At 36.4% G+C, this 16,922-nt stretch overlaps 2 protein-coding genes across 2 annotated transcripts in view; one reads left to right on the top strand and one right to left on the bottom strand.

The window, feature by feature from the left end:
• Positions 1–8,314, bottom strand: part of itpr1a (inositol 1,4,5-trisphosphate receptor, type 1a) — a 40,123-nt gene extending 31,809 nt beyond the window's left edge. Inside the window, 3 exon segments of the mRNA XM_067460048.1 lie at positions 3,034–3,104; positions 5,296–5,404; positions 8,200–8,314. Of these exon segments, the coding sequence (XP_067316149.1) occupies positions 3,034–3,104; positions 5,296–5,387 (163 nt within the window). The 5' untranslated portion in view covers positions 5,388–5,404; positions 8,200–8,314.
• Positions 8,315–10,936: 2,622 nt separating this feature from the next.
• Positions 10,937–14,929, top strand: sumf1 (sulfatase modifying factor 1). Its single transcript, XM_067458475.1, has 9 exons — positions 10,937–11,421; positions 11,849–12,022; positions 12,436–12,510; positions 13,046–13,128; positions 13,286–13,408; positions 13,487–13,601; positions 14,347–14,460; positions 14,578–14,637; positions 14,746–14,929. Exons 1-9 carry the CDS (start codon positions 11,167–11,169, stop codon positions 14,845–14,847), a joined length of 1,101 nt encoding a protein of 366 aa, XP_067314576.1. The 5' UTR covers positions 10,937–11,166; the 3' UTR covers positions 14,848–14,929.
• Positions 14,930–16,922: the final 1,993 nt, after the last annotated feature.

Genomic DNA, 16,922 nt, shown 5'->3' with positions numbered 1-16,922 from the left:
GCACAGGATTTGAAAGATAACTCAATATTTGCGCGCTTTGGGACGAGTGCACAAAGACAGATCTTCTCATTCGAGTCTCCTGGCTACACGGGGGTGATGACGGTGAAAATGACTGCTCATATTCGGACGTACAGCAGCACTCGCATGCGTTTTATAAAGTTTACAAAGAGAGACCGTTTTGCCCACGTTTTTCTTTTATTATCGCTGTTGTTGAAGTGTACCTGAGGAGTCAGCACGTGTATCCATCGACAGAAACATACATACAGCATTATTTTCAAGTTACAACCCATATTAAAGATTCGTCATCAGATGCGAGATGAACCGAAGTGTAAGTGCGTCCCCGCAACTTTTCCTCGGGATCCCGGTTGGGAAACACTGGTCTGTATTGATTGACACCGCGCTGGTTTGTTTAGAATTATATGAGCGCCGTGACCGCGCGCTGCCGCGTGATGAAGGCTTGTCGCAACTCTGTTATTCAACTGCTCTGGTTTTAAAAGCTATGTCATACTAAATGCGCCAAAATGCAATAAAACTTGTTTTACGGTCGAATGCAACGCGTGTGTGTGTGAGTGAGTAGACGCGCAAAAGGGCGGAGAGAGAATTTAAGGAAATGCAGCTAAACGAATATGCGTGCGTCTTTTAAATAGCGTAAAAATGAATGAATGACGAATGTGGCGGCCGTTATTGATTATGTGGCAGTCCGCCACAAATTAGTCTATGTGTGGGAAACACTGTTTGGCCTCTGTTTAAAGTATTCCCATACTTTTGATATTCGCGGTCTAGGTTTTTGTGATAGAACCAGGAGCAGAAGCCAACATTACGCGAGTTGAACGTCTGACACGACGCGTCGACGCATTTCACGAACGTCGACGTATTTCCGTAGTCGACGTCATCGATGACGTCGACGCGTCGTTGCAGCACTAAAAGGCACTAATGCTTAAGGTCACTTCATGAAATTATTGTAGAGCCACTGTAGTGAGATGGGCTTTGTAACGACGTATATAGTGCCTTTTATGGGTCTTGAGAGAGGAAATTACATTGGTGTCAATGAAGGTCTGTCTGATCCATCGGATTTCAAAAAAAATATCTTCATCTGTGGTCCGAAGATGAACAAAGGTCTTACAGGTGTAGAACAACATGAGGCTAAGTAATGAATGACAGAATTTTCATTTTTGGGTGAACAAACCCGTTAAATATGCAGTCTCAAAAACGTAGTTTGAAATCTCTGGTGTTAACCAATCCTGTCACGAGGGGTGCAGGCTTTAGCATATCAGTAACTATGCTATGAAGCGGAAATGAGTTCAAGAGAAGCCCAGCTTATCCCTGTATATTTTTCTGTTGTTATGAAAAAATGGGTAAGTTTAGCAATATAGCAGGTAAAGTGTTTTTTTTTCACAGGAAAAAAAAACCTTTTAAATATATATTTTTGTTGATCAAAGATGAGTTTTAAGGAGTAAAAAGATCAACTGCAAGAGCACTTTAATATACTACTGTACAAAGATTTGAGGTCAGAAATATTTCTTTGAAATAAATTATTACTTTTATTCAAAAAGAAGCATTAAATAGATCAAAAGGCAGTAAAAACACACACAGCACTATTCACTTATTTTGCTAATAATTCAGCTTTTTCTAAAATAGAAAAACATCATTGTAAATTGTAATAACATTTCACAATATTACTTTTTCCTGCATTTTTAATCAAATACATTTTGAGCATAACAAACATCTTTTAAAATAATTTTTAAATCTTACTGACCCCAAACTTTTGAACATAAGTATATCTTAGATGCACATTCTAGTATTTACCTAAGCTTTGTTCATATAGGTTAAAAGAACTAAGGATGGTTGGTGCCACTAACATCAAAAATGGCTTGTTTCTTTTCACGTTTTACTTTCCTGCCAAGTTTGAATATGCACAAGTGAGGATAAAATTTAAGAGCTGTAATGGAGTGAAAGACAAACAAAGAATAACATTCATTTCTATGATCATATTGTTTCAGAAAACTACTTTGATACTTTTATTGTATTTTTGTCATTTTGTATGGTCATTGTATGGTGTTGTTGTGTGGAGTAGAAGTGTGAACTTCCTTCAAAGCAAAGGTTGCACATAAGATATAAAATCATATTGGTTTTGAACAACATCAAGACAAGTAAATCATGACAAGAATTACATTTTAGGACAAACTATTCCTTTAACATTCAGTGGCCAACTAGTGATAGAAACCAGTACACACCGATGAAGTGTATGAAATGAACTTACATACATGCACCCCTACTATTGACGTAGCTTCTCAGTGTCACCAGCAGATGCATTTTAAGTGATGTGAGTTTAGAGGGCAGTCAGCCTCAACCACACAAAATCTTGTGTGCAGCTTTTTAAGTACAATCATTTATCAAGTCGTTTAACTAAGTAGATCTGTGCTTTCTGTGTTGGTAACAATTTCCACAGCAAAGTAAAGGTTGACAGAAATTAGATCAGACTGTTCTACACTGATTTAAGAGGTCAAAGATTTTAGGCTACAAGTTTTGGAAGACAATCAATGTTATAATAATTCCTAAGAATTAAAGATGATGACAAGCTAAATTAAGTGGTTTTCATGGAAATGACAAACTTTTCTCTAGGGCACACCATGTGATCTTTGACTTCAAAGTCCAGTTTAAGTAACTGAACTTCCTGTCTTAAGTGAAAATAAACCAGCGTAACATCCACACAAACACACACTTCTGCTTTACTATCATGTTGGGGACCTCCATAGATGTAATGTTTTGTATACTGTACAAACTGTATATTACATTCCCACTAACCCTAATCCTAAACCTACCCATCACACAAAACTTTCTGCATTTTTACATTTAAAAAAAAAAAATCTGTATGATTTATATAAGCTTGTTTCCTCATGGAGACCTCAATTTAGGCTTCCACAGTGACAAGAGTCCCCATGAGTCAGTGTGCATTCAGGTTGAAGTCCCTACCGGGATAGAAAAACATGTATATACACACACACACACACACACACACACACACAAACTCACCCCTGAACTTCTTGGGTGGGTTGTTCAAGTCCCCTGCATCTGGTTGAACAACACATCGGTCATCAACCAACCTGAAATAAACAAGAGTGTTATTTTGTAGAAGTTTTAATTTTGGTTAGTCTAAACATCTGTATGTTTGAGTAAGTTAAAAATGGTGTGCATTTGCAAGTGTGTGTCTTTATTTAGCCTTTTTTGGCCCAAAGCAGCAGCTTACTGGAAACAATCCAAATTCCACGACCAGTCAGCCAAAAACACGGACACACACACGCATAAACAGAGTTAAACTGCTGACAGCTGGATATTCTTATCTACACATCAAAGATTAGCATTCAACCACAGCAAACTTCATGCAGTCATTCAACCTTCAAAAGTTTATTATCACCCAAAATTAAAAATCAGTCACTATTAACTCATCTTCTAGTCATTCCAAACATGTTCTTCTGAGCAGTGGTGTAAAGTAACGAATTACAAATACTCTCGTTACTGTAACTGAGTACTTTTCAGGAATTTTACTTTTTTAAGTAGTTTAAAAACGGTGTACTTTTAATTTTACTTGAGTACATTTTGCTGTATCGGTACTATTTTCCTTAAACCTGCCGTCACCACATTATGTCAGTTTTTTTCCTGTCAACGTGTTTGGCTAAGACGAATAATCAGTCCCTTGTCTCCATGCGTCACGTGTGCGACTCCCGTCAAATCAACCATAGCGACCAGCCTAGAGTGAGAGGCACGTGCGCTTTATGAAAGGGGGTTGTTGCTGGTTACTGTATGAGGACTGACATCGTGAAATTGCCTTAAACAATTACAAAAAATTGACCGCAAAATATTACATTTTCTAATACACGCACCAATGGTAGGTATTGTGTTAGCGCTGCACAAGCTCGTGGTGCAATCTACTGGAAACACTTCATTTAGCTTGATTGTTTGCCAGGCTTCAAAGTGCATTAGGCATTAAATGATTGTCACTGCTAGATTTTTATCTCTTACATCGATTTTGTTGGACATTTAAACGCATTAAACCTGCTTTCTGTCAGCTTATTGAAGTGCATATTTTAATGTAATGTGGTCTCACATGGCAATTTAAAATTGTAGTCATCAGTATATTTAAATCAGGTTTATATTTTAATTGCAAGAAAAAATAATCAGCGGTGAAAATTTTGAGTTACTCGATTCTGATTTCTTAAGTGTATTCTTTTTACAGAGAAAACATCCATTGGAATTAAAGCAGTATAATGAATGCGCCTTGAAAAGAAAGAACTCTGCTTTTTTACATAAAATTGTTAATGTACAACACCTATGCAACCTTTTTTAATTAACTGCAAGAAAACCTCTACAGAATGGTTGTCATAAATATTACCAGATTATTGGTTGCTTTCTGAAATATTACATGGCTGTATTTTTAGTGCTAGCAGTCAAAAATAAAAATAAATAGTCAAAGAAATATTAAAATACTGTTGGTGATCTCATGTTTTTTTTTTTTTTCTAACTGAGAATCATACATAAAGTAAGCTACTTTTTAATTTGCAGGGTATAAGGTGGAATAACATTCATAGCATAACACTCACTACTCACTACTCTTGAGTACTTTTAAAAGAGCTACTTTTTACTCCTACTTTGAGTAGCATTTAGGACAGGTACTTTTACTCTACTAGAACTACATTTTTTGGCAAGTAACAGTACTTCTACTTGAGTATGTTTTTTCAGTACTCTTTCCATCACTGCTTCTGAGGAACAAAAGAAGGAATCTTTGTATTGGTTGATTTTTTCTAAAATTGCAATTTTCATGCAATGCAAACACAAGTTTTTAAATTATCATAAAAGTGGTCCATATTAGGACTATATTAGAAGCCTTCTGAAGTCATAGGAAAGACTCACTGATGAAGAGGGTAAACATTAGGTAGTTTTTCACTGAAAAATCTTGTACACTATGCTAAACTTCTTTTGTGTTCCACAGAACAACGGACGTCACTCAGGTTTCAGGGGTTGGGGCTTGCTGTGAATGCAATTTTTTGTTTTGTTTAACTATTTCTTTAATATTTTTTGTCAGCAGAAACAAAAAGAGTTCAATATTGAAGAATAAATGGAAAAAAGGTCTCTAACAAATGAGCTGGTTCTGCTTGTTAATCATTTATTTGCTGTAATTATTACTCTTGGAACAAATGCACTTAATAATATCCGCTGATCTGCTTTTAATTATATTTAATGAACATGTGATTTTAAAGCATTCCATAATATAATAGCGGGCAGTGTCAATCAACTCACCCCAGAGTGCTTATGAAGCCACTGGTAGAGCCTTCAGCATAAAGGGAGCACACGTCCCCAATGTGTAGGAAACTTGACATTTTATCCACCATGGCAACCACTCCACCACCTGCAGAGGTCAGAGGTCAAAGAGTCATGACTGTGTCTGTGCACAGGTTTATCATTAAGCAAACAAGCCTAACAGGAGCTCTATCCATAAAAAGACATATAGGTTTACACATTTAAAGCACCAGATATATGATTTGTGGTTAGAAGTGTCACTACAGTATATAATACAAAAACCAAACAGATTCAAATAGAACACATACAAATGTAACGCTCTTCAGTGCAGAGCTCTTTAAACAGAATGTTTTCACTAAAACAAGAAGAATATTCATGTCTTAACCAATTTGACGTCTTCAAAGACTACATCATTTGCTTAAAACCACAAGCCACTGTATGATTCCTGATATGAAAATATAAAATATTCAATCATTGGTAACCCATGATGCAAGGAAATACAAGCAAGCAGAGGACTCTAAAACTGATTGCTGGACTTTTTTTCATTTGTAATAACAGTTTCAGCTGAATCCATCCTAAATATGCTTTATTACACAATGCATGAGGGCCTTTCACATACTGAGTTCAAATTCAGTTGATCCCAAAATCTCATTCCTCCACCGAGTTTCGATAACAAGAAGCGGGCAAATTACAAGCTGGCAAGTTATTTATTAACTTAACTGACTGGACACCTATTCCAAGTCCAGAACATTGATACTAAAAATACAAATTCAATGTCAAATTTACAACTTGCATGGCAAGTTAAATTTGAATGCATATATAAATACAAAATACAGCAGGAAGACACAGATGCATTCAAATTTAAATAAAGAGACTTTTCTGAAGCTAAGTGCTTATTTCAATTTTAATTTAGCACTTATATAAAATACTTCGTAAATAGCTGCCAGAATTTAAAAAAAGAAACTGGTTATTGACCATTCTTTGATTTGATTTAAGCAGGTCTCTTCACAGTACTCAGAGGTCGTTCCTGTTACACAGTGTCCCAAACAAGCATTTGTCTATAGTATATTGCAGACTTTCAGACTTAAAGGCACAATATGTAGGATTTGTAGATAAATGTATCTAAAAACCACTAGAACAATGATATAATTGTTGACTTGTGTACATTATCTCAAATGTTTCCAAGTATGTTTAAATCCAGAGAAACAGTTTGGATGCAAACATCGACAGAAAACGAAATCATTGTTATATAGCTCAACACATTTAGTCTTATTGTTTAAATCTTGTTTTCTTGATTTACCGCCAGTACCATGTTTTACCATGCCTAATATTGCTCCAGCGTACAGCAGTGTGCAACAAGTGTTTCATAGTAGCTGTCGAGCGTATACACAGAGTAGCAATTTAACATAACTTTCAAAACACTCAAATATATCTAATATGATAAAGCACTCCATCCCACATACACATGATCGGAAGAAGCGGAAGTGGTTGTCTGCGGCATAATAAAAGCTCTGTGAAATAAAACTGAACATTTCTCTGGATATTTTGCTGTCATCAAGCTATGCCTTTGTATAATGTAATATATGAAAGAATAATAGCCTAAAGGACCTTTGTGACAAAAAGGGTTCTTTCTCATTATAGAACCTTTTTAGCATAAAAGGTTCTTTGGAGATGAGTAAACAACCCATTGGTTCTATATATAACCCCAATGAACCCTTTTTTCTAAGAGTGTGTGTAAGTGAGTAAATGCCTTATTGAACAAGAAAAAACTTGACTTGGAACGTTATGGTTTTCTGCCATCTTATGTGAATCCCTGGATGTTCCGCCCTTGTGCCACTAAACACATGATGAATGATCATCAGAGATGTTGTTGCAAGATGCTATTTTGATTAAAGATAACCGACACAGGAATATGAAAAAAACAAACAAAATTATGTGCCTGCAGAAAAATATTATATAATCCATATCATCCCCTATGGTCACTTTAATATGGTTTAATCAACATATTAGGAAAGGGGACATATAAATGTACTGCATTACCAATGACAATAAGAAACTGGGTTTGTGAGCATATACTGACTGTAACAGTTCCATGTAACTCATTTGACGCCTGTTATCATCACCAGATTCTTCCTGTGACTACTAGATTTGATTAACAAATGATTAGCCAGCCAAACCGTAAATGTGGAGAGAGAGAGAGAGAGAGAGAGAGAGAGAGAGAGAGAGAGAGAGAGAGAGAGAGAGAGAGAGAGAGAGAGAGAGAGAGAGATTTGCATGTGAATAATAATCTAACTGCATAGCAAAAAGAATCTTGTTTTACATGAAAACTATGTAGGCTGCTTTTACTTATTAGGCTACGTTAAATTAGCCTACTGCGTCGTTTGATACTGTTATAAAACAAAACATGTAGATTGTGTTCCTTAATGGGCAGATTGTCCGTCTTTAAAACAGAAACTAACAACTCAATTTTCTACCCAACAATGTCAAAACTAAAAAAAGGCAGAAATCAGAATAAGCATCGGTACATAGGCTAAACCAGCAAACGCATTTCTGAAAAGCAGAGGTTTTTATGAATGCGTGCCCGATATGCGATTAAACTAACGGCACCAGACCTTTTCCTGACTTCTTCATAACATTGTTTGGACTGCTGCGTTAAAAAGTATAAACAAAACATTAACACTGGCTCAACTGACACTTGTGTCTTCCTCGCTAAGTTTGTATCTTTTTTTTATCTTTCTATAGGTTAGGCTACGTCAGTTTCTCATGGCAGTTTTTCTAACCTAGAGGCGGGTTCAATAGGGCGCGCGCGATGCTCTCCCGCAGATAAGATAAATATTTAATAAATCATCATTCCTCAACAAAACTCTTAGTAGTCCATTCACTATTGTGTAGCCTAGTTCTCACCTCTCTCTGGCGAAGTTTGAGCAAACGTGTCCGCTGTATTTTCTCAAACGTTGCGTCCTCTGTTTGAGAAAGTTATTATCCCGACTCTTCATAGAGTCCAGTAGCGGTCCATCGCCCCGACGTTCGTCTTTTTTCGGCTTGCCGAGTGACTGTGTAAACGGTGGAAGCACTATGGTTTCTGGGAAATTGTGTTCCGTGGGTGCCACGCCACGGTTATTTCAATAATCTGCGCCATTCAAGAACTACAAGACCCAGGAATTCCCTTTCATTTGACTTAAATAATTTCGTTTTTGTTGCAAAGAGTCTACAGAGACTATAAATAGAAACAGCATTCATAGCCAAATAATGCAAAAAAGTATTGTTGACCTGGGAGTGATGTAAACATTTTTGGTTACCCTTTACTTGGAAACACTTTATTTTAGTATCCCTTTTACACATGTTGCATGTAGTTAGGCCTACTGTATGCCTATAACTAAATTATGCATAATTATGCACTAAACCAAAGCCTAATATAACACTTTATTAAGTACATGTAGTTAATTATTATTACACAGTAGGCTTACTTAAATACATAATTGCACTCTAACACAGACACCTTAAAATAAAGTGTAATCCTTATTTAAAGGTGTCATTGTTACAGAGTAGTTATGGATTTAGTCGAGGGTTAGTTGCATGTAATGTTGCACAATTTAATGTTATCACAATGGAAAGTAAGAAGCCGTAATAGGCATATATGGAACAAGGACACTGTAAAATAAAGTGTTACCCATATGTTGATAGTCTATTTGTCTGCTAATGCTGTTGTTAACTTGCCCCACTGCCATTGTAAATTGTATGCATTCATTTATTTATGATAATCAAATTTAATTTACCTATATAAAAATTATTATGTGATATTTTAATGTGATATTAAAGGCTACACATGTAATGTAGTCTATGTAAAGTGCATGAATCAAATTACTAATTTAAATTATCATAGTAGTCCAATGTACATATTAGCTAAATAGGCTAAAGTGAAACCCAAAAATGGGATAACAGATTTTGGAAATATTTTGTGCTGCCATGTGAGATACCATGACCAAGCTGTATCTGCTGTCCAAAATGACTTCTAAAAAAGCAGACAGAAGAGAGAAGTTTAGACAGCGCCAGAGTTCATTTGGATAACAATTAAACCATTCTGTGCAAAATCGAAAGGGGTAATATAGATTTTGGCAACCTCGAATGCCATGTCTGATGTGGCGACCCTTCATGTTCTTATCAGACCAAAATGCTTTATATGATACAAGGTTGTGGCATCACCAGAGTGAATTTAGATTACATTAAAGCAATATTGTGTGAAATAGAGGTGCAGTAACTGATTTTAGCAACTTCAAATGCGTAATTGGTTACTCTATGTTTGCAGATGTTCACATCAGACCAGAATTATTTCTAGGATATAAAATAGAGGAGACTAGACATCACCAGAGTGAATTTGGATAACGTTAAAGTCAATATGTGAACGAGGGGAGGGGAGAAACATTCATTAGCCTGTTATGCTGCCTTATCAGATTCTGTGGCACTGCTGTTGTCTGCAGCTGTTCACATCAGAACAAAATGATTCCTAGAGTATGAAACAGAGGTTTATATATTAGAGTTAGAAAAACATTAAAGTTATTCTGTGTGGAATAGAAGGAACAGATTTTGGTAACCTGTAATGTTGCCTTGTTGGATCCTGTGACCTTGCTGCTTATCTGCAGCTGTTCATATCAATCAATCAATCAATCAATCAAATGTTTTCAAAAATAAGATACAGAACATTTTAGTGTTTTAACATCAAAATAGTGAATTTGAAGATCATTACAGATAGTCTGTCCTAAATAGGGTAGATTGGGGGAAACGCACACATAACATGTTGTTCCCAAAATTACCACAGATACAATCAAAATAGTTTTTGTTTTTGGACTACATTGACCAGAGTGATGTAGAAGTTTTCACCACGAAGCTTACACTGGTGAAGTACCTGAGAGAAAATGGATTTAACGTTATACGTGAAATAAAGCTTGTTGTTTCGCAGAACATTACAATTTTATTTGATATGAGAAGAGAAAGACCTGTAGTGAGGGAGTAGCCTACTTGTTATTTAAGGAAAATGTAATTATACTTTGTGACAAAAATGACAAAATTTCCCCCAAATCCAACCCCTCCAGCCAATTGAGGTAAAGCGCCCCCAGTATTCCACTATTATAATTGCCATGTTCTGAACATTACATTCTTTGTTTTTCCATCAAATGTAATCTAACTATAGGGGGTTGAATAAAAATGGACTTTGGACTTTATAATTAAAAATTACTTTTAAATTAATTTATCATTTGTCATTGTCGCTGAAAACTAGGGTAATTATTTTAGACACATTTACCTTTTGAACACAGAACAATTTACACAGTACCCTAATAATAAAAATAAAAGTAAATAAATAAATAATAATTATAATAATAATAATTATTATTATTATTATTATTATTATTATTATATTATAATATATTATTAAGTAAAACGCAAATTGAAAATAATAATGACAGAGCAAGTATTGCACTCGGACAACTTGTCTAAAAATATCCTTTTTTGAAGAAATTCACCTGTTCCTCTGCAGCAAAACACTCCCCACCGGTGCACGACATGGTGCATGAGCGCCTAGCGCGTTCTCGTATGAACATGATGAACAACGACCTCTAGTCACAAATTTCTCTAGTAGTCACTAGTCACCAATTCCAGCATATACTAAAGCATATGTTTATATTACAATCTCTGCAATTAAGATGAATGAGAACTTAAACGGGTAGCTTTAGAAATGTTAGATGAACCCAGGGCCAGCTGAACTCGATCGTTTCCATCGTTTCAGAAAGACACATGTCAGCTGACTGATCACATGACCGTAGCCGGACGTGCAATTCAACCTATGAAATAACACGAGCAAAGTTTAAACTGGCTATGGCATCAATGTTGAACAGCTCTGTGGTTTTATTTTTATGCATTTCGGCAGCGCGTTGTGATGTAGGCGACATCGTGCTCGAACAGAGCCCGCAGTCGGAGTCGAAGAGCGCGGATTGTGGTTGTCAGGGACTGAAAAGGGAGGTTGCTGGTGATGTGAGTTATGAAAACAAGCTGGAACAACATGATGCAAATATATACTCCAAAACAGCAAATGAAAGTCCACACACGACAGAGACTGATTTACGCACTACGGTAGGTTAGTTTTCATCACTTATTAGTAGACTAACGTTAGACAATATTGTTTAGTTCATTGACTGACTTTCGCTTTCGTTTGTGAAAAAAGGAGGGAACATTTTTATATATAAAATAAACAGTAGGTGTAGTGGGACCAGTGGCTTTCAATATCCAAAAAGGAGAGAAAAGGAAAGCACAATAAAAGTATTATAAAAGTAGTCCTATAGATTTTAATGCAATACTCAAGGCCTGGTTTCACAGACTCTTTTTGTCTTTTCTTGAGACAAAATGAAACTGAAATATTTTTTGAGATATGTCAATGCAGTGGCGTAACTTAGTAATAACGGGCTCCAGTGCAGGCTATTACGGTGATGAACCACAGAACAATCTTAATGTTGTGTGTGTGTGTGTGTGTGTGTGTGTGTGTGTGTGTGTGTGTGTGTAGCTGGTGCGTCTGCAGAAAGGTTGGTTCATCATGGGAACAGATGACCCCGGAATACCACAGGATGGAGAGGGGCCGCAGAGGAGAGTGTGGCTGGACTCTTTTTACATTGAAGAACATGAGGTCACAAACCAGCAGTTTCAACACTTTGCCAACCAGACAGGCTACATCACAGAGGTACAACCCCATTTGCAGAAATGCGCCTTTTTTAACCCAAAAGCAATACCCTCACCCTACAGTATTAGCAATTCACTTACTTATTTTGAAAAGTTGAAAAAAGTTTAACTTGGATATTCTATAATTTTACTTTTATTTTGCCTCTGTCCCAACTTTTTTGTAGTGTGTTTTTTGTAGTCATCAAAATAAAATTCTGTTTGTATTTACAGAATACAATTAAGTTGGTCAATATTTTATTTGTATTATTGTCAGAGTTAAACAATGGTTCAAAAGAATTAACAAATCACACATTCTTGATTTTATAGCATTTTACAAAATGTACCAATTTTACTGTACCTGTAAAACAACCATTTACAGGGCCATAAGACATAATCAATACACATGCTCGCTCAGTCTGCCATCTCTATCTACAGGCTGAGCGTTTTGGAGACTCTTTTGTTTTTGAGGGACTGCTGAGTGAGGAGGTGAAGAGCACTCTGTCACATGCGGTGAGAAATGTGTACACAAACACCTCTTTTCTTTCTTTCTTTCTTTCTTTCTTTCTTTCTTTCTTTCTTTCTTTCTTTCTTTCTTAACGTATGACTGGCTGTACATTTTATTTATTTATATTTAAATTTTTGTATTATTTAAAAAAACATGCTGCAGGATTATAATGTAAATAACTACAAGTACATATATACAAATTATCTGAAAAAAAAGTCCGTAGAGACTCAAAATGGTAACAACAACAATAAACCCACATTTGACAACCAGTTAAAGCATTTAAAAATATAAACTTTCGGATATACACTAAAGTCTTAATGTTGAAAAAAAGTTATTGTCCTAATGGCCAAATATAACACACAAATATATTTCAGTGTAAAATCTGATTTGAAATGAATTCAAAGGGGACCAGGGAAGAATGCCTCGAAAAGGTTAAAAATTAACTACAAATATAGTCAACTTTTATTTCAGAAATGAGGGCTAGAGATTTTAATCTTCAAATATAGCAAGATTAAACATAAACGTATTCATGGTTTGTAGGTGGCTGCTGCTCCTTGGTGGTCACCGGTAAAAGGTGCAGACTGGAGACACCCAGAAGGACCAGATTCAACCATAGAGCACAGGTAAAAAAAATATGTTAGCAATATCACATGAGCAAGCAGTGGATAACTGCAACACAACACCTTTTACACTGTATAAACAGATGACATGCTTATCTGTTTGTAAGTTGTATACCTGTGTAGAAGTCATATTAAATATAATCTCTGTGTTTGTATCTAGGATGAATCACCCTGTTCTGCATGTGTCGTGGGCTGACGCACAGGCGTACTGTCACTGGGCCAAACGCAGACTTCCTACTGAAGCTGAGTGGGAGTTGGGCTGTAGAGGGGGTCTTCAGGAGAGGTGTGTGTCTGTGTCTTCATACTTTTTGTCCATTTTAATGCATTTTTTAACATATTCTCCCTCTATCGCTCTTGTTAGGCTGTACCCATGGGGAAATAAACTAATGCCTAAAGGGCAGCATTATGCTAACCTGTGGCAGGGAGATTTCCCTAATCACAACACAGCAGAGGACGGCTATGCTAACACATCACCGGTAACACAAAGCATGACAAAAAACAAAAGATACTTTTACAAGTATAGTGTCATAAATGAATGCCATCTTGTTTATCATTTTATTTAAATGTATAGATATTTACAGTACCTTTATCCTGATTTATAGGTCAACTCCTGTGTGTTTTGAAACGGAGAGAAGAGATGTTAAAGCACTGACTGCAGATGTTTAGCATTTTGTGATGTAAAAAACAAAACTTAATTTCAGAACTTTTGCACCTTTAATGCAAAAATTATAACCTATACGATGCCACTGAAAACCAAAGTGACACTTTTCATAAATAAAAAACATAAACCAACTGCGTAAGGGTGCACACCCCTGCGTTAAAGCACCCTTTGATTTTATCACAGGATTTTCATGAACTCATTCTGTTTGGGTAGAAGTCTATCGGCTTGGCACATTTCCCACTCTCCCAATATTTCCAACTCTTATTTGCAAAAAACGGTCCAGGGCTGTGTTTCTTAAAACCATTGTGGGCTAAGTTGATCGTTGAGAATGGTGCTGGCAATGATTCTACGATCTACTTAGGCTTACAATGCTTTTGGCAAATGCAAACCAAATTTGTTAAATTTATAGTGTACTTCTAGAGGGTAATTGTTAAAAATGATTTACATTTTTTCCCCATACTTTTTTTTTTTTTTTACATGCATAAAACAGCTGTTTTAACATGGGTGTGTAGACTTGTGTATATCCACTCTAAATACATTTTAAGTGATGTCTTGGGCAGGTGATGTCATTTCCTGCAAATGGCTTTGGTCTGTATGACATGGTGGGGAACGCATGGGAGTGGACGGCAGACTGGTGGAATGTACATCACACTGCAGAAGACAAATATAATCCTGTAAGGCTCATTTGCAAGAAAAAGGAAATACACACACACACACACACTTAATTTCTGTCTTTATACTCAAAAGGGAATGTTAATCCCTCATACCAAAGCCTTATTTTTTTCCCACAGAAAGGACCAGAAGAAGGGACAGACAGAGTCAAGAAAGGAGGATCCTACATGTGCCACAAGGTAAAACACACAAAGCTGTATGACTGACATGCATAACCTTCATTTGTAAAAACAAGCTTTAATACAACTTCTTTACATACATGTAAACACATTTTTCTCTCTCTGTAGTCTTACTGTTACAGATACAGGTGTGCAGCCCGTAGTCAGAATACCCCGGACAGTTCTGCCTCTAACCTGGGCTTCCGCTGTGTCTCAGACACTGATCCATAAGCTCATCATCGGTTTTCTCACTGTCAGATGCTAGAAGTCTAGAGAGATATTGTATTTTATAAAAATAAAACCATTTGTAAGAGTTTGGTGTTATTTCAGTTATTTTATACATTTTTATATCAGTCTTGTTCAAAATAATAGCAGTACAATGTGACTAACCAGAATAATCAAGGTTTTTAGTATATTTTTTATTGCTACTTGGCAAACAAGTTACCAGTAGGTTCAGTAGATTGTCAGAAAACAAACAAGACCCAGCATTCATGATATGCACGCTCTTAAGGCTGTGCAATTGGGCAATTAGTTGAAAGGGGTGTGTTAAAAAAAATAGCAGTGTCTAACTTTGACTGTACAAACTCAAAACTATTTTGTACAAACATTTTTTTTTTTCTGGGATTTAGCAATCCTGTGAATCACTAAACTAATATTTAGTTGTATGACCACAGTTTTTTAAAACTGCTTGACATCTGTGTGGCATGGAGTCAACCAACTTGTGGCACCTCTCAGCTGTTATTCCACTCCATGATTCTTTAACAACATTCCACAATTCATTCACATTTCTTGGTTTTGCTTCAGAAACAGCATTTTTGAAATCACCCCACAAGTTCTCAATTGGATTAAGGTCTGGAGATTGGGCTGGCCACTCCATAACATTAATTTTGTTGGTTTGGAACCAAGACTTTGCCCGTTTACTAGTGTGTTTTGGGTCATTGTCTTGTTGAAACAACCGTTTCAAGGGCATGTCCTCTTCAGCATAGGGCAACATGACCTCTTCAAGTATTTTAACATATGCAAACTGATCCATGATCCCTGGTATGCGATAAATAGGCCCAACACCATAGTAGGAGAAACATGCCCATATCATGATGCTTGCACCTCCATGCTTCACTGTCTTCACTGTGTACTGTGGCTTGAATTCAGAGTTTGGGGGTCGTCTCACAAACTGCCTGTGGCCCTTGGACCCAAAAAGAACAATTTTTCTCTCATCAGTCCACAAAATGTTCCTCCATTTCTCTTTAGGCCAGTTGATGTGTTCTTTGGCAAATTGTAACCTCTTCTGCACATGCCTTTTTTTTAACAGAGGGACTTTGCGGGGGATTCTTGAAAATAGATTAGCTTCACACAGACGTCTTCTAACTGTCACAGTACTTACAGGTAACTCCAGACTGTCTTTGATCATCCTGGAGGTGATCATTGGCTGAGCCTTTGCCATTCTGGTTATTCTTCTATCCATTTTGATGGTTGTCTTCCGTTTTCTTCCACGTCTCTCTGGTTTTGCTCTCCATTTTAAGGCATTGGAGATCATTTTAGCTGAACAGCCTATCATTTTTTGCACCTCTTTATAGGTTTTCCCCTCTCTAATCAACTTTTTAATCAAAGTACGCTGTTCTTCTGAACAATGTCTTGAACGACCCATTTTCCTCAGCTTTCAAATGCATGTTCAACAAGTGTTGGCTTCATCCTTAAATAGGGGCCACCTGATTCACACCTGTTTCTTCACAAAATTGATGACCTCAGTGATTGAATGCCACACTGCTATTTTTTTGAACACACCCCTTTCAACTAATTCAACTAATTGCCCAATTGCACAGCCTTAAGAGCGTGCATATCACGAATGCTGGGTCTTGTTTGTTTTCTGAGAATCTACTGAACCTACTGGTAACTTGTTTGCCACGTAGCAATAAAAAAATATACGAAAAACCTTGATTATTCTGGTTAGTCACATTGTACTGCTATTATTTTGAACAAGACTGTATATAATTACAGAAGGTATTGAAATATAGATATGCTTAAAGGTACAGTGTGTAGTATTTATGAGGATCTATTGACAGAAATGCAATATATCATACATTACTGTTTTTTTTTTAGTGGAATATAAATACCTTACATAATGTACCGTTATGTTTTTATTATCTTACATTTATTATCTTCTGAGCCATTTCTATATACCATGGGGCCCCTTACAGTGAAATCGCTTTTTTTGCACCGTTATGTTTCTACAGTAGCCCTAAACGGACAAACTGCTCTACAGAGCACTAGTCACTGCTCTGATTTTTTTGTCCCGTTTCGGCCACCGT

Source organism: Pseudorasbora parva, chromosome 12, assembly GCF_024679245.1.
Source record: "Pseudorasbora parva isolate DD20220531a chromosome 12, ASM2467924v1, whole genome shotgun sequence".
NCBI lineage: Eukaryota > Metazoa > Chordata > Actinopteri > Cypriniformes > Gobionidae > Pseudorasbora > Pseudorasbora parva.
This window is presented reverse-complemented; position numbering and strand designations above follow the sequence as displayed.